Below are 23,685 nucleotides of genomic sequence, written 5' to 3' on the forward strand. Positions count from 1 at the left end.
CGTATTAATAAATATTGAAGGAGTGTGGGTATAACAAGAGGACGGTTTCTAATTTTGAACTGAATAAATTACCCATCGATGCATTAGATGTCATTTGAAATTACTTCAAAAATATAATATTGGTGAAATTGTATCTGTTGCTGGTTCAAGAGTTCAAAGTAAATATTGATTCCAACCCAATTAAAAGAGTATCGCATAATATATATATTTAACTTAAATTATTTATTTATTTGCACATGAAGGAAAAGAGATTATTGTACATTATTAATATATAACTTCCCTATAAATAACTTTATAAATGTATGATATATTCTTTAAATTTATGCAAGACAAAATATATTGTTAGTTAGAAAACATCAACCCCATCATTACAGGCAGTGTACTTATTTCTTCTTAGTGACCAACAAAGGATGAATAGATAACTTTGGCACGAAATCTAAAGAATTGAAATGAGGCAATAAAGTAACACATTATTTAAAAAAATATTGTTAACATTTACGTGTTTGCAATTAAATGATAACAAAACATTCATTTCATTTGGCGATCAACAATTTTATCAATTTCTTAGTACTTAGTTTGGACGACTTTTTTGTATTGATGATATTCATCAAACTAAAGACTCTCTCAACATCACAATTGGAGTATTTTTGTATAGAAGACTTTCACTTGTAGAGAGTTCCTCTAGTTTTGTGTAGCCAGGATTCTTTTGATGCACTTCCTTTAACTTGGTCTTTAATGGATCTTCCTTCAAATCTTGAGTCAGATTTTCTACTATGGTTAGGCTGATAAGAAGAGGCAATCTTTCCTCAAGTGCAGTTATTGCCAAAGATATTTGACGAAAAATTTCCTTTATAAATACTTCTTCTTCTCTTAGGGCATCATTATTAATTACATCTTGTGCTCTTCTGGTTGCTGCCAAATCTTAATCAAGGCTGTTTAAATATTCTCTGAAGACGTCAAAGTAACGGTAGTAGTACTTTACTGCCTTAAAACAAGTTCCCTATCTTGTTATAACTGGTGATGGAGGGAGGGGAATTTCGTACGAAGCGGTAAATGCTCTCTTTCTTCTTAAATAATTCAAAAACATCTTCCCATTGGAAATAAGTTCGTTCGTTAAAGGAAACTTTTGTTGAACCATATCTGCAACTCCATGTAATACATCAGCAATAAATGCAATATGAATCCATTCTTGGAATTTTTATCGTAGATCTTCTCTTGCTTTGAGACAATACGATGTGGCATCCGTGATGAAAACTTTAAGTCTACACGGACAAAATCTTCTCCCAATAACTTATAAACTGAACTTATGACGATGTTCTTTACATTGTTAGAATTTGCAATCTCAATATCAATCAAGTCAATAAGGTAAGGTATCCCACAGAGATGTCTGTCCAAAGTGCCTATCAAAATTGCAATCATTGACCTCCCTTGATGATCTCTTGTCTCATTTACTACAACGAAAATATCCTTTTGTTCCACCTCTTCTTTTATGTTATTCAAAACTGCTTGACATACTTCAACAACCAACATGTTAACACTAATCGATCTGGAGAAGTTTTTCCAGTATACTTTTCAATAAACTTGGAGAAATTGGGATGTTCCATAACATTTAAAGGGATTACACGACACAAATAACTTTTCTACGTCAAATTGAATGATGAACCGTTTAATTCTCCTTCGTCTCCTTGAATCTTGTGTTTATTGAAGACTTTAAAGTTGTTGATTTGATAAGAGGTTTTGGAGTGGCGGATTACTTACCATAAACAACGAGATGGGCACAAGAAACCGCAAAAACCATGAAAAAAGGACGTTTTATTTGGCATGATGATGATTTACGTGAGAGAGCAGTTAGAGGAAGTTGCTTTGCTCATGATTAGTACAATACAGTGGAAAAGTTTTAAAAAAAACAACGTATTTTATTCCTTTTTTATATAATCTCTTTCAACCAATAAAAATTTGTTCTTTTTCAACGATTTCAACAACCCTAGATATATATTACTATCGATTACATTTTATATTTAAAAACCAACTGCCTATTTTCTTTTGATATTGGATGTTAGAATATGACGTTTTTTTGCTCTAGAGAAAATAATTTATATTTTTAAAATAACACTATAGGAGAGTTAATATAAAGAAAATGCTAAATTTATCATATTAAGAATGCTAGATTTACATCTTGAAAGTCATAGAAAAACTATCATATTTCGAGGTTATAGATCTATTAACATTGAGATATCTTCAAATTCCTCCCTTAATGTTGCAAATATGATATGCTAAAGGAGAATTTCCAAAATAGTGGGTCGCGACCCCAACTTTGCGGGCAAGGATGTCCAGTATTTTAGGAACAAAGCTGAAGGTGTAAAAAAAAACAAAAAAAAAACATCAAGCAAGTACTGTTGTATCGTTAACTACAAAACGAATCTCAATGACATTTTAAAAATAACACTATAGGAGAATTAATATAAAAAAAAGCTTAAATTTATCATATTACGAATACTATATTTACATCTTGAAACTCATAGAAAAACTTTCATATTTCGAGATTATAGATCTAATAACATTGAAATATCTTCAAATTATTATATATATGGAGCATTAATATATTTTGGGATGTTCTGCTGCTTCGCTAGATTCCTTAAAAGCTTATAAACATCCCTCAATTGATTAGTTAAAAATATAGACGGCATTTATCCTTGGGCACTGAATTTGCTCCAACAAAAGTAAAAAAGTGTTCCAAATAATCAGGACACAACTCATGGGACGAATCAAAAGGTTCGAATGACTGTATTTGAGAGTTTTAATAAATCATAGACGTATTTGAAATGCTATCCTACATGATCTACGTAATCTCTTCCAATTGTTTTTGCTGCTGAGTTATCTGTTGCTGCATAAGTAAGCAAAATAATCTTCTCCATCTCAGGCATATTTCTTGTGTAAATCTTCTTCAATTCGATTCGTGTAACTTCGTAAAGAAAAAAAAAAAAAAAAATTAGGATTTTCGAGTTTTGGAGAAGATACTATCGACTGCGCCAGAAAATACCTTTGTGACTTTGAATTAAGTTACAAGGTATTTCACCGTTCAATAACTATTTTAAGAATGAATGTATTTATTATTTATGTACACATAATACAAGGGAAAGAGGGAAGGGTTTGTTGATGTAAATATGTTATGCTCTGAGCACGTATGTAATTATTAATATGAATATAAGGCAATGATAATAGTAACTTTTTTTTTACTTAATGACAGTAAAAATAAATTAAAATATATATATAAAATTTCGTAAAATAAAGTTTTAAAAAGAAGTCATTAAGAAAAAAAACGAGGGGAGACAAAACAAAATATATTATAAATTCCTTCCCCTCGAAAAATTCTATAAATTTAGCTCACACAACCTGTGTTTATTATTATAGTATGTGTATGTGTATATAAACATAAAAAATTAATCTTCTACCGCCCCCGAAAGAGGTCAACGTCCTTCCTGATGCCATCGACCATACATGTGGATATGGGTCGACCTTGACACATTGCTACGTACATCATGGAGATGGCTTTGGCGAGAATGCAGTCCACTTTTAAGGAGTGGATACCTCCAGGTGATATAGCAAACATCCAGTCTGCCTTCGTTAGTATCACCAAACTCCTTAGGATAATTTCCTCGACAATTTCTGAATGGAGTTATCCTATCACACTCATAAAATGTATGTAGCGAGGTATTCATCTTTTTGGACTTGTTTTTATAAAGGCTGGAGGTAGCGAGTCTGTATTTGAGCCATTTTTGACTCGAGTTGGTATATGGGTTCTTTCTTATGGTGTACCAGCCGTCTACCATATGTTTGTTTCCCTCTTCTCCAAGTCGTTGGATTCTTCTTTTTACGATCGTCTTTGAGAGGGTAGACTTAAAATGCGTATTAATTTCGTTCATAATTGATTTGCAGGGAAGCGACTCAAGGGTTATGTATAATGGAGTGAACAGACCATATTTATTTGGTATTTCCAACTTCCGCTTCATCAATATTGCGGCAAGCAAAAGACAAAGCGTCTGGGTATTATGTTCTGTTTTTGATCGCAAGAGTTGATCTCTGGACGTCATTCCTGTGTGATAGAAGAATTCTCCTCTGCTGTTGATCCTTGCTTTAAAGTTTGGAGGTTCATCTTGAGTGAGAAATGGAAGGACCTTTTTGATCACAGAATTCCATGACAAAGTCATCTTTTTCCAGAATATATTATCATTTTTGATTATAGAGAATAACTCCCCCCGTACCTATAAATATTCTTTCTTCGAATTTTTTCCCCCCCGTGTCGTCCACAAATTTATACATTCGTAATCCCAATCCCCTAGTCACGGATAGACTTCTGGAGCCTAGTTTCAGATATATATGGTCTTTTTGAGTTCCAAAGAAATCTTTGTCAGAGGAGGTCTATCTTGCTTTATTAACTAATTGATATAAGAATGATAGCAGATGTAAGATCCACTATTCCTCTGACAGATATTTGGAGAAAAATATTCCTCTTCTGAACATACAGATTTGACCTTCAGACGAAATTTATTCCAGATTTATGCTACAAATCTTAAAGTAATTAATGAAACATTAAAAAACTTTATTTCAACGATAAATTCATGAAATTTAATCAATGATATGAAAACACTAATAATATTAATGAATTGAACTCAGAAAGCTAAAATTATATTTAAGAGGTCGACAATGTTTTGAAAAAGTACAGATTTTAATTATATTTTTGTAAATTCAAATCCTTAAATTTGATTTAGAAGAGAGGATAATTATTATTATTTCAATTATATTATATTATTTCAAGTCAAAATCATAAGATCCTGTAAGATACAGTAGTGGGTAAATTTAATGAGCTAAAATAATTTGGGAGACTGAAAAAATTATGTTAGAGTAGACACTTCAAACCTAAATAGTATTCAACAGAAGTACGATAAAGTCCCTATACTTCAAGTTAATGTCGAGTATCAAGTCTTTGCTCACAAGTACAAGTGATTGAATATTTGCATTGAGTCTTCTGATTTATTTCGAGCTCATTTCAAGCCCATAATTTCAATACCAGATCTATATTACTATTTACGTTATTCTTTAGTTCAGTATTAATTAGCTATCGAGTAGTAAGTTTTGTTATTGAGTCCAGTTTAAGTTACGAGTTATTGATTATGATATCAAGTAAAGTCTTTAAAATATGAACTCAAGCCCCACTTCTGGTCTTCAATTAATTCTAATAATAATTTACAAATTTAGCAAATAGAACAATGGATTTGAGTTACAGTGGAGTAGGAGATCTGAAAGTTTAATTAATAATTTTGAATGAACTAATATAGTATATAACTCTTGTTATTGTTATTTTTCCTGGCATTTGAATATACAGGTCAAAATAGAGTTTTCATCAAAAAAAATGTATCTTACAGCATTTTTTAGGCTGATTCAAAATATGCCTTTATATTTACTCTAGCACGTACAGTTTTTAAGACGAAACTAATTTAGTTTTTTAAAAGTTTGCTTATTTATTTGTTATAAATCAATAAATTTGACAAAGCCCACTTATATTTAAATGATATTTTTAAATAAGAAATTGATTTACGAGTTTCAAAATTTAAGCCTATGGGACACATGACTGAATAACTACCAAAGATTTTAGAAAGAAAGCATGATGGCGGACCATTGTTGGATGTTATTTCGTGACAATGCGGGAAAAATATTAAGAAGGAAGACACATTCACAACGCTTCTAATATATAATTCATATGTATATTGTTGTTTCGTTTTGCCAAACTTAAATTATTGCCATAAAGTTTGATCTATGTCATATACCAATCTCAAAAAGTTCATAAAATTTCAAACCACAGTACATCGAAAACTCTACGTGCTACAAAAAAAATTATATTAGATTTGAAATCAGCAAATAAACAATTACAAATATAACAAACAACCCTTATCTCAATTTTTAGGAAAAATAATTGTACTTTGTTCTGTTCTAACAGATCTCAAAAGTTTCAGTTGAAAAAATACCAAATGGAACGACGTAGCTCAATGGACAACGAGCTTGGGAGAAATTATTATCTTGAAATCAATGTGTGTAGGTTCACGTCTCGGTCGTTTCAAGAAAAGGATTTATAAATTATGTACATAGGCTTCAAACAAGATTCCTATATCAGATGGAGTAATTGTAATTCTATAATTTTTTACTTAATCAGTGCAACTCCATTTGAACAATTGAAGGAATTGAAAACCAACAACACCACTTGAAACTGAGAATAAAATGTGTTATGGCTGTAAATCGGAAAGATTCAAACCGATTTTAAATAAGCTTCCAAAAATCAATATGGGTTCCGTCCTAGTCATGAAATGAAAGACTCAACGATGTCATTAATAACTATTGTGAGTTATTCCGAGGCAAGAGGAGAAGCGATAGCCTTGGTTCTTCCTGATTTGGAAAAGGCGTTAGATACAGCATTCATTATGAAAGAATTAACCAAGATAAATTTCCCTCAAAACTTCTGTGCAACTATAAACAACTTGGTGAGTGCATCAGAATTGATCATTTATATATTATATTAGTTCGACAGTAAGGCTAAAGTGGGTTGTAAAGCAAAGGAATCATGCAAGTACAATACTTTGGTTTGGGATTTCACTCTCCTACAAAAAATGTTGGATGGTAAGATTAGAGGTACAGTTATTGGAGGCAGAAAAGAGAAACCCCTATGTTTTCCAGATAATGAAACTGCCATTCTCAGTTGTTGCAACAGGTTTAGTCTCACGGGTTTAGGCTTGGGGAAGTATTACATGTATAATAAATTTCAAACATAGACACTCTTGTTCAGAGAACAAAATTTTGGAATCAAGTTGTAATTCCTAAAGTATGCCACATCCTGAGATGCACACCATATGATGAGAGACTGTATCGTACTTGAAGGAAGACAGAAATTGAGTATGTTCGACTTTCAAAAGCGGTTGTGACGAGCTGCTAGACAGTGCTTTATTTTACAGAAAAAAAACCGGCATAGTAACCCTATTACCTATGCAAAGGAAATTAAAATTCACTCTCCACACGAGGATATCGGAGTTGAAGATATTATTGAGACTTTCAGATCCTGATTAACAAACAAATGCAAACATCTTTTAACCTAAGCCTACCTCCTGCAATACAAAGAGTTGTATTTCAAATCAACTTCAGAAGAAGCTTTTACTAATTCAGTACTGAGTTGTATCCTTTTTTTTTCAAATGCATTGTGCCGGCTTGAGGGAGAAGAAAATATTTTAGGGAGTTGGGACTTGCAGGAAAAGTTGTAGGTTTTTCTTTCTGCACCCGTCGAAGGAAGCAGAAGAGGGACTATTGGAATAAATCATTGGAGCCCAATTAAAAAAATATATTATAGTTTGTAAAATAGATGGACGAATAAAGCCCTACTCTATATACTCTAGAGCCATCTTGTGTTTTACCTTCTGACGATCAACTATTTCAACAAAGAGCTTTACTTTTTAATGCACACAAGAATTTTATAAAGCTTTTTAACTTACTATTGACACCTGTCATAAAAAGTTCAAAAGAAGAAGATTATCCCAACGAGGAAGTGTGAACGCTTCTATGAATATTGCCGCTATTATTTTTATTTTCTGGTTTAAAATGTAATTACATTGGAATGAAATATATATTTAAAAAAAGAAAACTTGAAATATTTCTAATGGCAGGAAGGTTCATCCTTATAACTGATAAAAATATTATTTATTTTTGATAAAATCCACAGAAGTAAGGTGAAGAATGAATAGCTATTAAGATCGATAAGTTCAAATTTTGGCTGAACTTATACTCCAAAGGATCTCTACATGCTTCTGAAGGAAATAGATGCTTCCTAGTAACTGCCAACAAATAAAGTATGTTTACCATCAGCGTGCTATGTAAGAATATATCAATCCGTTCAACCGTCAGAGCTCTTACAACAATCTTCTTCTTATTCGGGACTCTTTCTTACATGCACACAGACAAAGGATCTAATTTTATGAGCAAAAATTGAAGTTTATTCCATTTATTAAACGTATGTTCAGTGGAACGCACGCACAATAAATAAAACCGCAAATTATTTATTTTTAACCTTATATGCTAAAAATAGGTTTTTAGCATTCCCTTTCACTAATTCTCGTGCTATTTACTCTTAAAATTGAAATCAATTGCGAATCAGTGTCTCCATTTAAAAAAAAAGGAGTATTTTAAGGATACCTTCCGATCTTCTTTTGAAGTTTTCTCTAAAATTATCAGTTGCCAAGAATCCAAAACCTATAATCCGGCATTCTTTTGTTTTCTTAATTTCAAGCATTTTCGAATCTATTTTGTGTGCAATTTGGGGAAACTCAGGATTTTTGTTTGTGCATGGCTAAAATCATGTTTTTCTAATTTAAAAAAAAATGTGACATCGGGTTGGAATGTATTTTAAATTTATTTATTGGCAGTAGGATGGGTTGTTAAAATATTAAACTCTTCAATGTTAGTACTTTCATTGTATCACATAACCTTTCATCCGAAATGAAACAAAAGAAAGGTCCAAAATCAGTTGGTAGTTAGCCAATTCTTTGCAACTATGGAAATATTGAAGAGAATTGTTCAGTTTAAATGGAGCTAATTATAATTTACCCAATTGGCGTTGAGAAAACTGATAAGGAGAAATGAAGCAAAACATCGACATCTAACAAAACTCCGTGCTGCATCACTAATATATATGTCTCAAAGAGTTATTCCACACACAAATGATTGTCTAATATAATTTAATTTAACAGATATGGAGTACTAATTTTTTGGCATTCAATGCCATGGCGGCTTTAAAAATCATTTTACTAAAAACAAATGATTGACGACAAGTGACTACTTCATATATAACAAAAACAAAAAAGACTTCAAAATTCTAGGAATTATTCTCGCTTCATGTTGGTATGTATCTTTAAATACTTTCAAAAAAAAAGAAAGAAGGAGATTATAAGGCAGGGAGTACTTTAGTACTGGAAACTGCATTATATTTTGCACGCCCTAATATTCAAAAAGTTGTGTTACACTTTTTTAGTATGTGTAAGGACTTTTTTATATGTGTGAAAATAATTCTTAATTTATTGTTAGTTAATAAAATTTTGGCAGAAAATGTTGAAGTAAATAGAATATTACTTTCAACTAAAATCATTTTGACTCCGAACTAAAACTCCATTCTTAACATTCTAAGGTTGAATATAATAATTAATAGGTAGGATTCACTATATTATTAATACAAACCTAAAGTGCAGAAAAATAAGTATTTGATTTCTTGTCGATTTGGTAAGTTTCTCCACTTATAAAGATAAAAAAATATATATAAGTAAAAAATAAGTGAAATATGTTGAAAGGACCTTATTCAACTTCCTTATGGAAAAGTGAACTTTAAGATAGAGAAACATAGTATTAAAATAAGGGCAAATGTTTCAAACGGCACTTAATATGTTACGCAACTCAAAAAATTAAAGAAACGCACACACAAAAACTCTGCGAGATGATTCTATATAATTCTAATTAGAATATACAAAATAATTTCATGATAAGCCTTTTGTTTATTATATGAATATGATACTATTTGATGCAATTAAAATAGAAGTCCCTGGAAAACTTACGTTCCAATAATTGATTAAAAATATAAGAAATGAGCTACATTGCTCAAGTTAATCTATTATCGGTCAAATTATGAAGTGAAAAAGAAAATATTCGTGATACACAATTAGAACTCCCTCTTTTTTTTGTAAAAAAGTAAGGGTAAGTCTATAATCTAGCCAGCTATAGGTAGATTATGTTATGACATAATTTTGATAGTAATAATATATAAATTTTATATTTAAAACTAATCGGAATGAACAAGTTCAAAACATTACTATCAAATGGATATGACAAAAGTTTATACTAACTGTAATTCATAAAGTGTGTAAAAAAAGAAGAGAAGATTCAGGTTAGAATGCATAGTAGTAAGTAAAAGTCTGGATAATCACCAAAGTCTATGAGCTTCCCTGTTACGAGAAAGAACAGATCTAACATCTGATACAAATCTAAGCGCATCAAGAATAGGAAGAAGATTTAGTAGAGCACAATCAGTAGGATCTGAAAACCAAGACTTAATAGGTATAGCATTATCTGGGTAAGCTCTGTATGCTCCTGGCGAGTTGTCCAAAATGAAAATAGAGGAAAGATCTTCGTTAACAGCAGAGAGATCCTTAGTGTAAGAACCATTCAATAAAGTACAATGTTGGCGGTAATAACGACGAGAAAGAATTCCAGTGTTATTATCCAGTCGGTCAGCAACAGCAGTTCCATAAATCTCCATACTAGCAGTAAATACAACCAAGTCATACCATTGGGAGACCTGAGGGAGAGAGAAGGTGAATGGAGGGCAAAGAGGCTACAACGTCGTCTAGTTCTTACGATAGCCAGGAAAAAGTCCACATGCGGCCTTTTGTGAACAAGGAAGCGCACGGGATGTCGATCAATGATGACTTTGAGAGTGAAGTCGGGAGGACTCCCAGGCTGGACCAGGGGTCGGGAGACGCCCTCGTGGTGTGAGTGGATGAGAGTCTCGTCCAAGTCCAGGACTAGTACTTTCCGCTTCACCAGGCTCAGGCGATGTCTGGAAAGTGGAGAGAGGTGCGAGACGTGGAGGGACCCGTAGGTTATGGTTTTGTGCTGCAGAATCTAAAAAGAGAGGAGAGGGGAATTGAGAGTGCAAGTCCAGAGGAGCAAGCAAGTCAAACCTACGGCTCTCACTTGTTTCTTGAAAACGTAGGCAAGGAATGTCCATATTTGCGAGGCATAGACGAGAAAGCCTCGCAGACCAAGCTCAACACTCTTCATCATTGATCACACAATAACTTCTCACTTACATTCCCAATTCCATGACTCCTCCAAGCGTCACAGAGCTTCCACTCCCAAGGCAGTTTCAGAAACAAGACACAGGCGTACAGACAACAGAGTCAGACTCAGGGTCCAACGGCTACAACTTGCATCACTTTCAAATCACAAATACTCAAAACAAATGTCTCTTAACACAGTGCTCAAACCAAAAGCACATGACCAATATTTGTACAAAGTAGAGGACGTAGTCACACTTTTTTTGCCCACTAGGAGTGTGGAGTATACTCTAACATATCTATACGAACCGCGTTCATTCAATCAACTTTGTAAATTCCATCTAGGGAAGACAAAATAGGCATAAGGCAAAAGGAAAAATAATATAAATCATACAGTGACGTCATCTTTGATTTAATATCAAAAGAGACATCTCGTGCGGGAAAAAAGATAACTCCACGACGATGGTCGATGTATCTCCTCAAGCTATCAGGCGCATTTCGCTACTTTGTCTTAAAGCTTCACTTAATACACTATAGCATGCCTATCTGCCAAGAAAATTAGTCAAACCATCAGGAGTCTGGACTCTCACATATTTAGAAATCATTTATAAAGGTGAGTTCACTAATGCAAGCTAATAATTTGTGTAAGAATACAAAAGCGGGCGAGGAGAAGGGAAGAAATAATTCTGGCATCATTGATTAAATAACATACATCTTCTTCTATCAAGAACGTTATCATTCCGGCCTTTATTATTCAATATTTAGGTAACATTAGATGGATGCTGACAGTCGATAGAGAACTGAATAAAATAACGTCACCTTCTGTCTGGATTTCTGAAAATGGACGCCCAGGAATTTAGAAAATACTTACAGGATGAGAAACAGATGGCTTATCGGATTTGTCGATATAAATGTGCCTTTAGCCCCCTGTTTAGAATTACACGCCACTCATTATCCTCATCTCATATCGAGAGTATGGATATTCATCTAAAAAATCAATTTATGGAGAAATGTACGGGTAAATTCTTCTCTTCCCGAAGAACCATCATTAATTAAAGGAGGAAGTTGGTAATGATGCCATTTATAGAATTACCTCAATTGTAAATTGTGAAGTCAAGATAATTTTCAGCATGTTTAGAGTCATCCACACCAAATTACGAAATTGAACTCTGAATTTTGTAACATCTAACAATAAGTATTCGGTTTTTTTTAAAAATCTAATCATAAATATGATTCTATTTTAGCTTAAATTATCAAGAATTTGATACACAACTCATTAAATGACAAATGCTTAAATGGTTACAACAACCGGTGTAGTAGCTTTGGATGGTTTGCAACTTGTTTGTCTGACATAAGTTTCTTCACTTAAAGACTTGGGTATGATGATTAGGTTTTCCAATATTACATAGTCAATAAATATTACTTTTTTATCACATAAAGATTAGCTATGGTTGATAAGCTCTAAGAAAAGGTGGTCAGAAAACTCATAAAAGGCAAAAAAAAAAAGGCCTTAAATGGTCACAACAACAGGGGTTGTTACATTGGGTGTAGCATTATAATTAGCAATTGTGCGTAGCCTTCATAATAATAGTATACTGTTATTATTGTATAAATAACGGGGGGAATCTTTTTTTGATGCCCTTAATAAGGAGTCATATTGCCGGACATTAATACATAATTAGCTTTTGCACTAAATCTTCACGATGGATTTAATTCTAACATTTTTTTTTATTAGTATATTTATTGTCTAATTTTATAATTTGACATTTACTTTATTATTAATAATTATTTAGATCTCATCCGTTGAGATATATCTATAATGTGTACAATTGTATATAGACACTTCCACATTAGGAAAAAAGGGTGATGATCTTTTTGATTAAACTCCACGTCTGGCTTGTGTTTAGCAACTTATAGTTATGACATATTTAACTGAATTCATGTCAGAACAAGAAAATATTATTTGAATCAATCTATTATTTCAATATTCTGTATTTATATTTTATTGTTATTATTAATTATATGATTCTAATTGTTTAATTTTGTATATTTAACATAAATGTATGATAGTTTATTTTTTAGTATGTAGATTATATTAAATTTAAGGCTTATTTTTTAAACTTGGAAATTCAAGTATATTTCAAAATACTCTACTTTGTCCTTTCATTAGTTATTATTCCGAGAATATGGTTCATAATGAATTACAATTTCATGGAGTGTGACGTTTTCAAAGCTACTTTAACTGATAAAAAACGTCAAAGTCAATTATACGTAGTATATCTTCATTAAACATATTGCTAATAAATACTTTCGTTATACCCTCAAAAATCATATTAAATCAGGCAGCTGATAATCACATCAGTATTTTAAACAAGGCTACCATAATTCTTTCTCCCTCCTTCTCCTTACACGCGTTTTTCTCTACATAATTATCAACTTTACTGATAGGGGTTATGTATATTTACAACAAAAATTTTCTTCCATTTTCTTTATAATTATTCATCTGTCATACTTTACAAAAACTGCTCTTGGATGTGGTCTAGAACTTTTAATGCAACTTCTCTCTTTTTTCATAATTTTGTAGCTTAACTAAAGGAAAGAAGAAGAAAAAGAGAGAATGTTTGGAGGATGTTGAAATGTGATGGAAATCACCAAAGCAACCAAAAATCAATATGGTAACCCTATCAATTTGAAGAATGTTTTGGAGGAGAACAGCTTAGCTGGCATTACGTTTCATTAGATCAGTTATAATCAGCTTTAACAAGGAAAGAGGGGGATAAGAAAATAAACAAGGACATTGGCAATAATTACTGAATTAAGACCATTGTTAATATCAGCTTCCTGTTATATGATTTGAAAGAGAAATATGGAATTACAGCTATAAAGATGAGAAGCTCCTAGAATTATTTTTATAGAGGGAGACGTTAAAATCCGACGACTTATTAAATAATGAATAACAAAAATAAGAAAGAACAATTTAGTAAATTTAGTTTTTCCCGAGGTCAATAGAAATATTAGGTTAGACCATCATGTAATCGGGCTTGCCAGAATTTTCAATCTGATGTATTGTACCGACTGCTTAGCAAGACAGGCAGATTTTGACCAAACATGCAACCACTTATAGGCTATGACGACACTATTGCTCGAATTTTCAATTTAATGTATTGTACCGACTACTGGGAAAGAAAAATAGACTTTGACAAAACATGCTACCACTCATCTACTACAACGTCAATATTAAAAGCGTGGTGGAAGTCTAACATCAGTCGTACACGTGTTATGGTATAACCTTGTATTTCTATTATCCTTGGCTCTTTGCAAGTTTTCACTATGACTATGAGACTTTGAATTGTGTTGCTCAGTAGTTTTAGTTTATAGTTTTACTAAATTTAAATGGATCTTTTCAACGGAATATTCGTTTATATGGACCTGCATCCACCTCTTACTTGATGTTCAGCATATCGTCCCTTTGAGGAGTATCTTTGCCTCACTCATTAGCTCTCATCTCCATCAATGGAAAAATAATTTATTGTGGAAATACACTTAAACATAAAGGTACATGATAGTGATTTCTAATTTCGTAGATCATAGACTCAAGAATATATCAGCCATCCCAGATCTAATATGGAATTGTTTTTTATTCCTATGTGAATTGAGGAGTGACAAATTCGATATAGAGCAAGAATAATCGAATAAAAACCAGTATAAACCAAGATAAAGATGTAATTTTGATCCTCATGCTACTTCTGTGAAACTCCTGAATCTATTCCTCCTAAAGTCAACTATAGTTTATATCATACCATAAGAAAACTCTGGATCGATTTGAGTCCTTGATATATAAATTACTCATCTCGAACACTTAATAAGTTGTAGTAGCAATTCCATTTATAAGGCTGAATTCGTTATGTTCAGTCCATACCCACAATTACACATCCTGTACACTTCAATTCTCACTTCCAACTCTGTTATAGTCACTACTTTGATTTGTGAATCTCTTTTTGACATTGAAAAAAGTGGAAGACAATATTAGACTCTCTTGATCATCACTAAACAAATGGAGGCAAAGTAGGAGTCTTTTTCGTATTCAAAAAGGTGACCATTCCATTTGATCATTAGTCTATTATAACTTCCTACGGTCTTCTTAAGAACATAATTATTGTCCAATTAGATTTATTAACGAACAATAAGACTATGAATGATCTAAATCATATATAAATTGTGTCAAAAATTCGCATTGGAAAGCTATGTCTTTCAAAATTTGTTAATTTCATATTTGATCTTAGGAGGCTAAAGATTGTAGGGAATAAAACTGATCTACAGTATAGAAATGTAGTTAAAAAAATATTTTTATATTTTAATTAAATTTTAATACAACCAATTAAGTTATATTTATAATATTTTGCAAGTAGTAAAATTATGTATATAAATATTGTGTAAGTAATAAATGCTAATAAATGATTTCCCCCCCTAATGTATTTACTGTCATATTTTACATGAGGTTATAGACAAAATGCAATTCGGCCTTAAGTTGTAACTCTTCATCTTCCTTAATGGATACAAGTATACTATCAGTCACAGTTTCTCCTGATTGTTTTTTTCTCTATTAATGTCTTGGATAAGTTTGGTCAGGGAGTACTATAGTGATGGAGAACACATCATTCCTTATGTTTTTATACACTACTAGACATCCCCATAATTAAAGTTGATAATGTTATAGAGAAAAACGCGTGCAAGGAGAAAGGGGGAAAAAATACATATGGTATCATTGTTTAAAATACTGATGTGATTATCATCTGCCTGCTTCATTATGATTTTGAGGGTATAACAAAAGTATTTATCAGCAAAATGTTTAATGAAGATATACTATGTATAATTGAGTTAGACGTTTTCTATCCGTTACTGTAGATTTTATAACGTCACACTACATGAAATTGTAATTCATTATGAACCTTATTCTCAGAATAATAGCAAATGAAACGACAAAGTAGAGTATTTCGAAATATATTTGAAGTTCCAAGTTTAAAAAACAAGCCTTTAATTAAATATAATCTACATAATAAAAAATATACCATCATACATTTATGTTAAATATACAAAATTAAACAATTGGAATCATATAACTAATAACAATAAATTATATATATAGAATATTGAAATAACAGATTGATCCAAATAATATTTTCTTGTTCTGACACCGGAATCCAGTTAAATATGCCATAACTTTAAGTTGCAAAACACAAACGAGACGTGGAGTTTAATCAAACAGATAATCACCCCTCTTCTTCATGTGGAAGTCGCTAAATACAATTGTGCACAGGATAGATATATCTCTATCGATGGAATCTAACTAATTATTAATAATAAAGTAAATGTCAAAATCATAAAATTAGACAATAAATATACTAATAAAAAAAAATGTTACAAATAAATCAATCTTAAAGATTTAGAGCAAAAGCTAATTATGTAGTAATGTCCAGCGATATTACTCCTTATTAAGAGCATCAAAAAAAGATATTATCCCCGTTATTTATGCTTGTATAACGACATACTATTATCATGAAGGATATACACAATTGCTAATTATAATACACCCAATATTACTACCCCCGTTGTTGTGACCATTTAAGTAGTTGTTTTTGCCTTTTATGTGTTTTCTGAACACCATTTCTTGGAGCCTACCAACCATAGCTAAGCCTTAAGTGATCAAAAAAAAAAGCAGTTGTTTTTGCCATTTAATGAGTTGTGTATTATAATTCTTGATATGTTCAGCTAAAATAGAATCCTATTTTATGATTATATTTACAAAAATTGAATACTTACTGTTAGATAGTACAAAATTCAGAGTTCCATTTCGAAATTATTAAATATTTTATACTTTTTACTGATAACTTGATCGTCATTTGGTGTGGATGACTCAAAACATTTTTATATGTATTTCTATAAATGGCATCAGTACCAACATCCTCCATTAATTTAATGATGGTTTCTCGGGAAGGGATAGGTTTAGCCGTGTATTTCTCCATAAATTTTTTGAACGTAGATGATTAGCAATGGATAAGGTTATATTACATGCAATAAGCATCTTTGTGAGTTAAAGTCTGACTTGATGTATTCATCATTAACTTGATTTTTTAGATGAATATCCATGCTTTTGATATGAGATGATTATAATGAGTGGCGTGTAATTCTAGACAGGGGACTAAAGGCACATTTATATCGACAAATCCGACAAACCATCTGTTTCTCATCCGGTAAGTATTTTCCAAATTCCTGGGCCTCCATTTTCAGAAATCCAGACAGAAGGCGACGTTATTTTAGGCATTGTATTCAGTTCTCTATCGACTATCACCATCCAATATTATATTAAAATTGAATAATAAAGGCGGGAATGATAACGTTCTTGATTGATAGAAGAAGATGTATATTATTTAATCAATGATGCCATAAGTATTTCTTCTCTTCTCCTCGCACGCTTTTCTATTCTTACCAAAATTATCACCCTTACCCATAATATAAACACCATTTAAAGTTCCACAATGTCGAAGTAAAATTATTTTCAAATCTTATTTCCATTTGAAGAATTTCTGTCGTACATACTAACAGTTAAGATTTGCGATATAAATAGTTTTTTAATTATAAGAATGATTCTATTCATTCGATACCCCCAACACCTGAATTTGCGTATACCACCTTTTTGTTGTGTAATAAAGTATCGCAGAGAGAAGAAAATGACTGGATGTTAGTCACAAATAAAGAGTTGATTCTGATTTTCTTATCACTTTCAAGAAACTGTCGACAACATAAGAAATAGTTTCCTCCCCCAAGCTGTCTATATCATCCAAAGTGCATTTCAAGTGAGTCAGAATTGATCTTCTGTAATAAAATAAACATGGCTTCTGTTTCATTTAAAAGATTATTGGATAGTTCTGCCAATTCCCCTTGATGTTTGTAAGGGAGCCAAAAATGTTTAAGAAGACAGTCCTTTCTTGTAAAAGTCATATCTTCCCATAATTTGAGCCAAGTATAAAACGATATTGAAAAATCTCATTAGTAATTGCGGCCCATTCATTCGTCTCCACTTGTTGCAAGAAATCAAAGAATTAACATTGACACAATTTCAAAGTTTACGTAATATTTTAAAGAGCATTGCAGTTTCGAAATAGATATGGTAGGAGTCATTGCTATTTCCATAATGTTTTAAAGCTTCTATAGTAGAATCATAAAAAAACTTCCACGATAAACTGACTTTAGTTTTTTCAATTGGTTGCAGAAATAAGTCTTGGTGAGAGAGTTGATGTGCATATTTGATTTCCAGGCCCATTTCTTTTTTGATAAATTTCGACATCATGGTGATAATGAGCTTCCAAGTGTTTATCAAAAATGAAAAAATAAATGTTTCTTATTTACGAAGTTATTGTAGGAAGTTTTGAAAATATGGAAGGAATAAACTAATAGGAATATGTTTTCTTCAGAGATGAACTGATCTTCAATATGCAGTGGGGTAAAGCAATTTCCTAATTCGTCCTTTAAAAGATTATGGTTGACCGAAATGTCCATCAGTCAGAATGGATATTGGTATAAATCTGACGTCAGTAACAAGCTTGAGAACTTTGAAGAACCAATTTTTCATGACTTCTGAATCGATTCTCGATAGAGGAACCATTGCAACTACATCATTTTACCTTGTTAGGACACTTTTAACCATAAAACACAAGATTGTTTTGGTCCATCCATTATCCTCATATCCATAGAACTTTCCGCCCAATAATTATACTCTTCGAGCAAAATACCCCTTGTCTATGACGGGCATTCCTAGAATTAGTGGCTGCTGTTGTAAAACTTTTAAGATGATTACTTTTTTCCTTGAACTTATCAAAGGCACCTATGATATCCTCTAAACTTAATGAATTTTTTTTATTCTTCCTTATAACTATTCAAATAGTATAAAATATTGTTCACATTTGAAACCAGAGTGATTTTTTGTTCAGGACAAATTTTAATAACCTTTTGGGATGATATAGACAGTTTGCCGATTTTCAAGAAAAAATACATATATCTTCATTGATTGTCAAATTAAATGCAAATTCTGCGATGTTCATTAGTAATCAATATTTTATAAAAGAGGGCCACGTTATCTTTCCAAATGTCCTGTATATCCGTTAGCTTACAAGAACAGTCATATTTTTCACTCCAATCCTTGATATTTTCAACTTTGTCCCTTTCAACACACCTTTTTATTATATTACCAAGCTTGATTTGTTCTTTTCCTAATCTAAGAATTAAAATTGGTTTGTATTTAAAAACATTTAATAACATAAACAATTACATTTCACCTTACCCCTTGTCGTCAAACCTCCTCAAATAATTTATACTCTGTTGAATAAAAGTTTCGAATCCTATAGGAAGGAATCCTCCTTTACAATCGAATAGAATACACAAGTATAAAAAGTGTGATTAAAAAGTCAATTTTAAAATGGGATGTATCTTTACTTGAGTTAGCGATCATCCAGTCCTATGTGGTCGCATCCACCCTGTATTCATCTTTAATTTTTTCCTCTAGGATAGTACGGACTCTAGGAGAAGTGTCGGCTCGTTTTTTTTACTTCCTTGCAATGAGAACAACTCTGTTTATCCTTTCCTGAATCGATATATTCATGAAGAGTCTCGAAGTCACCATCCCATAGAACTTCATCTAAACTATTATAGCGACAATTGTAATTAATAGGTTCATCAGGTCCGAGGAGCGGTAAAACGTGGTGCAGAATAGAGTTGCAGGATTTACTCATAACAAACCGGCGTGACTTCACCTGGACCCAGGGCCGTACGTCAGAATTGCGCTTTGTCAACTTCAGCGGACCAAAAAAACCAAAAACCTTACTCAACCGTCCACCAATCATATAGGTATGTAAATATAGATGAATTAAGTCATAATTAATTATTAAAATCTATTATATATATGTAACTTATGACCAACTCATAATAGTACTGAGTCATTATAATACAATTACATATTTGTAACCAGAACCAGAGTGGAGACTGAGTGGGAAACTGTGCCTAAAGTCGAGAGGGATCATCCTCTACAGCCCAAGTTACATGTATACAGTCCTCAGATAGATGACAAATACTCCAGAGACTTTCAATATGATTGGTTCCGTAAGTTCCCGTGGCTAGAATATGACAAGATTGAAAAGTCAGCCAAGTGTTTCGCCTGTTCCAAATTTTCCATTTCCAACCTTGGGAAATTTGAGTTCAAAACATGGAAAAACAGTTCCTTGTTGAAAGTCATTCTAACAACAAAAAACACAAACTGTCGATGGAAAAGTGGATCAATTTCCTCACATCAAAGAGAAAGAATACTTCGGTTCTCGGCCATGTTCAGTCTCAACATGCTGAGGAAGTCGTGAAGTGGCGAGCTTATTTGAGGTATCTTTTCCAAACTGTTGGGTTCTTCGCAAAGCAAGGATTGGCTTTTAGGGGCGATTCCGAAACAAGAGAAAAGTTGACGGAATCTAATGGAAACAATTGAGGAAACTTCTTGGAGCTTTTGTCCCTGCGTTCACACGACAATCATATTCTCAAAGATGAACTGGAGGCCGAAGTCAAAAAATTTGGATCAGCTGGGGCAGGTTTTGCCAAATGGACTTCACCTGACATCCAAAATGAGCTGATAGAGATTATAGCATCCAAAGTGACGGAAAATATAATTGAAGATGTCAAGACTTGTGCCGGCGATGATGATAACTGGTTCTCAGTGATTGTTAATGAGACATCAGAGATGTCAAACACGGAGCAGTTCAGTCTGTCACTGGGATATCTGACGAGTGAAGGCATCAAGAAAGAGAGGTTCCTCAAGTTTGTAAAAGTTACCAAGACTGACGGCAAATATTTGTTTGAGAAGCTTCACGAGACTGTCAAGGATCTCGGCCTTAACCCCGCCCGCACTGTCTCCCTGGCCGTGGACGGTGCCTCCACCATATCTGGCATCAAGAAGGGTCTTGCCGCCAGGTGGAAGGAAGCAGCCCCACTGTGTGTCTACATCCAGTGCTACGCCCATGTCCTCAATCTTGTAGTCAAGGATCTTCTCTCAGATATAACCCTGTTGAGAAATACAATGAGGACAGTACAAATTTTATACAATTTCATTGAAGGGTCACCAAAGAGGTCAGCAATCTACAAGTCGGTGAAGATAACAAGTAAAGATGAGGAGCATGCCAAGGTGATGACCCTGAAGAACCAGTCTGCTACCCGCTGGAGTCTCCGCTACGATGCTGTACACACTCTATCTCTAGGGATGGTCAGAATCATGAAGACCCTCATAATAATGAGAAAAGATATAGACATTGTCGAGTTCAACAGCAACTTCTCTGCTCAACAGCATCTTTAGTAACGAATTTGTTTTCGGCATTGAACTGTTGAAGACACTCCTCAGACACACATCTAGCTTGTCAGATGAACTTCAACGCAGAAAGGTTGACCTAACAAATGCCCGGAAACACGTCAACCTAGTGATTAGAACTCTTGAAGATCTTAAGAATGAGAAAATCTTTGAATCAATCTGGAAACTTGCTGAGTTGAAGTCGTCTGAGATGAAATCAGTATTTGACCAGGAGGACTCAATTGATTTAGAATTCAAGGAGGCGAAGATTCCAAGGAGAATAAAGTGGAAAGGAACAACTGAATCCTACTTCCGTGAAACACATTTCCATGTTGCAATCAATAAGATTGTATTAGAGCTTGAGAGCAGATTTGCCACCGACGATACAAACTTCACAATGGATCTCATTGCAATCGTCAATGACAGTGAAGTGGAGACCTGTGTCATTGAGCGTGTCGCCAAGCACTACAGACTTAAACTCGAGCAGCTCCAGTCAGACCATGCAATCTTCCAGCAATTCAAGGTTAATATTATAATGTTTCATTTTGCATTATATGTTTAAAATTTATGTTTCTCTAGGCAGATATTGACACAGAAGGCATGGTTTCGTCACAAATTGCTGCAGAGTTAATAAGCTCGGGAGTGTCCGCCTGATGCCGGAGCTATACAGGGTGATTGTTATCCTGGCCTCAATGCCCATCAGCAGCTGTGAGGCGGAGCGGTCATTCTCCTGTCTCAGAAGGCTCAAGAACCACATGAGGACCACCATGGACCAGGAGAGGCTTTCCTTCCTCACTCTCTTGAACTTGGACAGGGTGATGGTGGACAAGGTGCTCCAGGAAGACATGGACAGTTTGATTGACACCTTTGCGTCAAGGAAAGAGAGGAAAAACTTCTTCTTCTAATCATAATAAAGAACACATGCATTTTTTTCTTCATTTTTTTCAAACACATCACCACGTATACATGCGAGTTAAGAACATCAAGACTTGTGAACATAATTTATTTTCTGTCGATGTAACCGTTTCATGGTATATTATAATCTCGTGCATTATCTTCATCCGTTATTATTTTAAAAATATTTAAGGAGGTTTAAATTGTTTGACTTAATTGTATAGTTCAAAAATTTTCTCTCATTCTTGCACCGTGCATTTTATACTCCATTATACTCCTTCCTTTATGAATAGGTCGGCATTGACTTTCTGTCTAGAGTTTTTCCTTTCATTTTATTTTTCCCAATGTTTGCCTGAAGAAAATAGTGGTCAGACAGTCCATTGGACGATATTCTTGCAAGATTTAATCTATGCTGTAGCATTTGCCCTAGTTAAATATCCCACGTTCACCACTGAAAATCAATCGTTCACCCTTGTAAAGCGGACCAAAAATCTTCCTGACATACGTCACTGCCTGGACCCCTAAATATTCTATCATAAAATCGTTTGTGAATGATACCAGCTTCTTATTCGATTGGCCCAAAAGTCTCGACTGAGCTGTAATCGTTTCATCCACGTCAGTTTTAACAACTTCCACCACCTCCACAGCCTCCCCCTAATATTCCAGTCATCAATAGAAGAGTTTTGTTTGATTTCAGATATGCAGTATTTTTGTTTCATCCCAAATTTATTGTTTTTAGATTCCTTCTATTTTTTCACAGTTTGTATCGATTATGGCATGTATCTCAACAAATGGAGAACCCTAAGAAGTATGCAAACATTCTACCATTTAAGTTTATCTAGTCTATTATGGATAAAATTTGCGAAGAATTTGAATGATTTTACCAATTTTGATATCAGGATTTTTTCATTCTGTTCAAACGAGGAAGTAATATTGTCAGTGATCAAGATCCCAATAATTTTGCTTCATTTACTTTTTCAAAAAGCGGAAATTTTTTTTTAATATCAGAATTCAATGATGTAACGACTTTTGTTTTTTCTTTATATATTACGAGACTGGATTTTTGAAATCCTGAAGTGAGTTGAGTTTTGTTTTAAAAAAATATTTTATGTGGAGGCTTTGTGCACATAATAATATATTTCATTATTAATTCCTGAAGAGTTTGGAAGCTCTTCACAGAAAAAAGTCAATTGGAAGTATGAATCGGCGACCAATCACAATCTACCGATCATCGGGACATTTTTACAAATACTTGGATTCACGATCGGGATGATTTTTGCAAAAATTTGTTCACAGTTTCCGAGATTCCTGATTTAAATTTGTTGGGCAGGAGTGCCATTCGTGAATTAGGGATATCTGTACATGATGTGTTAAATGTACACAAAACCGTGAACGTAGTTTTGAAAATTTAAAAAAACTGATTTCAAAAACAATATAGGGCGCTGTGTGTGAAGTTTTCTAAATTATGCAGACCAGAGTTGCTATGTCGGAAAGATTTCGCCTTGGATGTAACATTTAATGGTAATGCTCAACCCGTTTTTTGTAAGGCTAGGCGTG

At 33.1% G+C, this 23,685-nt stretch overlaps 1 protein-coding gene and 2 long non-coding RNA genes across 14 annotated transcripts; 2 read left to right on the forward strand and 1 right to left on the reverse strand.

Annotated features, from left to right (window-relative positions):
• Positions 1-201: 201 nt before the first annotated feature.
• On the reverse strand, positions 202-11,392 carry Dd (CTD nuclear envelope phosphatase 1-like protein dullard). Of its 10 annotated transcripts, XR_011782699.1 has the most exons (7): positions 11,254-11,366; positions 10,768-11,200; positions 10,438-10,704; positions 10,008-10,378; positions 9,268-9,322; positions 8,641-9,212; positions 8,434-8,585 (listed from the first exon to the last, which is right to left on the reverse strand). XR_011782699.1 is itself a non-coding variant. In XM_071892137.1 (5 exons), the coding sequence occupies exons 1-4, from the start codon at positions 10,864-10,866 to the stop codon at positions 9,268-9,270; spliced, it is 792 nt and encodes a 263-aa protein (XP_071748238.1). In that variant the 5' UTR covers positions 10,867-11,183; the 3' UTR covers positions 8,434-9,212. The 10 variants fall into 10 exon arrangements, 5 of the variants coding, with proteins under 5 accessions (XP_071748240.1, XP_071748237.1, XP_040578419.1 ...); XR_005867532.2 differs by lacking the exons at positions 8,434-8,585; positions 8,641-9,212; positions 9,268-9,322 and adding exons at positions 202-436; positions 500-2,350 and having other exon boundaries at positions 11,254-11,392; XR_011782698.1 differs by lacking the exons at positions 8,434-8,585; positions 11,254-11,366 and adding an exon at positions 2,761-2,962 and having other exon boundaries at positions 9,163-9,212; positions 10,768-11,253.
• LOC139906777 (uncharacterized) lies at positions 10,775-22,437 on the forward strand. Of its 3 annotated transcripts, none has more exons than XR_011782702.1 (4): positions 10,775-11,472; positions 19,420-19,760; positions 19,882-21,757; positions 21,814-22,437. It is a non-coding gene; the product is annotated as an uncharacterized lncRNA (long non-coding RNA). The 3 variants fall into 3 exon arrangements; XR_011782700.1 differs by having other exon boundaries at positions 10,779-11,472; positions 19,843-21,757; XR_011782701.1 differs by lacking the exon at positions 10,775-11,472 and having other exon boundaries at positions 17,244-19,760.
• Positions 12,094-12,486, forward strand: LOC121127111 (uncharacterized). The gene is made up of 2 exons (XR_005867534.2): positions 12,094-12,236; positions 12,300-12,486. It is a non-coding gene; the product is annotated as an uncharacterized lncRNA (long non-coding RNA).
• Positions 22,438-23,685: the final 1,248 nt, after the last annotated feature.

Source organism: Lepeophtheirus salmonis, chromosome 12 (genome assembly GCF_016086655.4).
Source record: "Lepeophtheirus salmonis chromosome 12, UVic_Lsal_1.4, whole genome shotgun sequence".
Taxonomy (NCBI): Eukaryota; Metazoa; Arthropoda; class Copepoda; order Siphonostomatoida; family Caligidae; genus Lepeophtheirus; species Lepeophtheirus salmonis.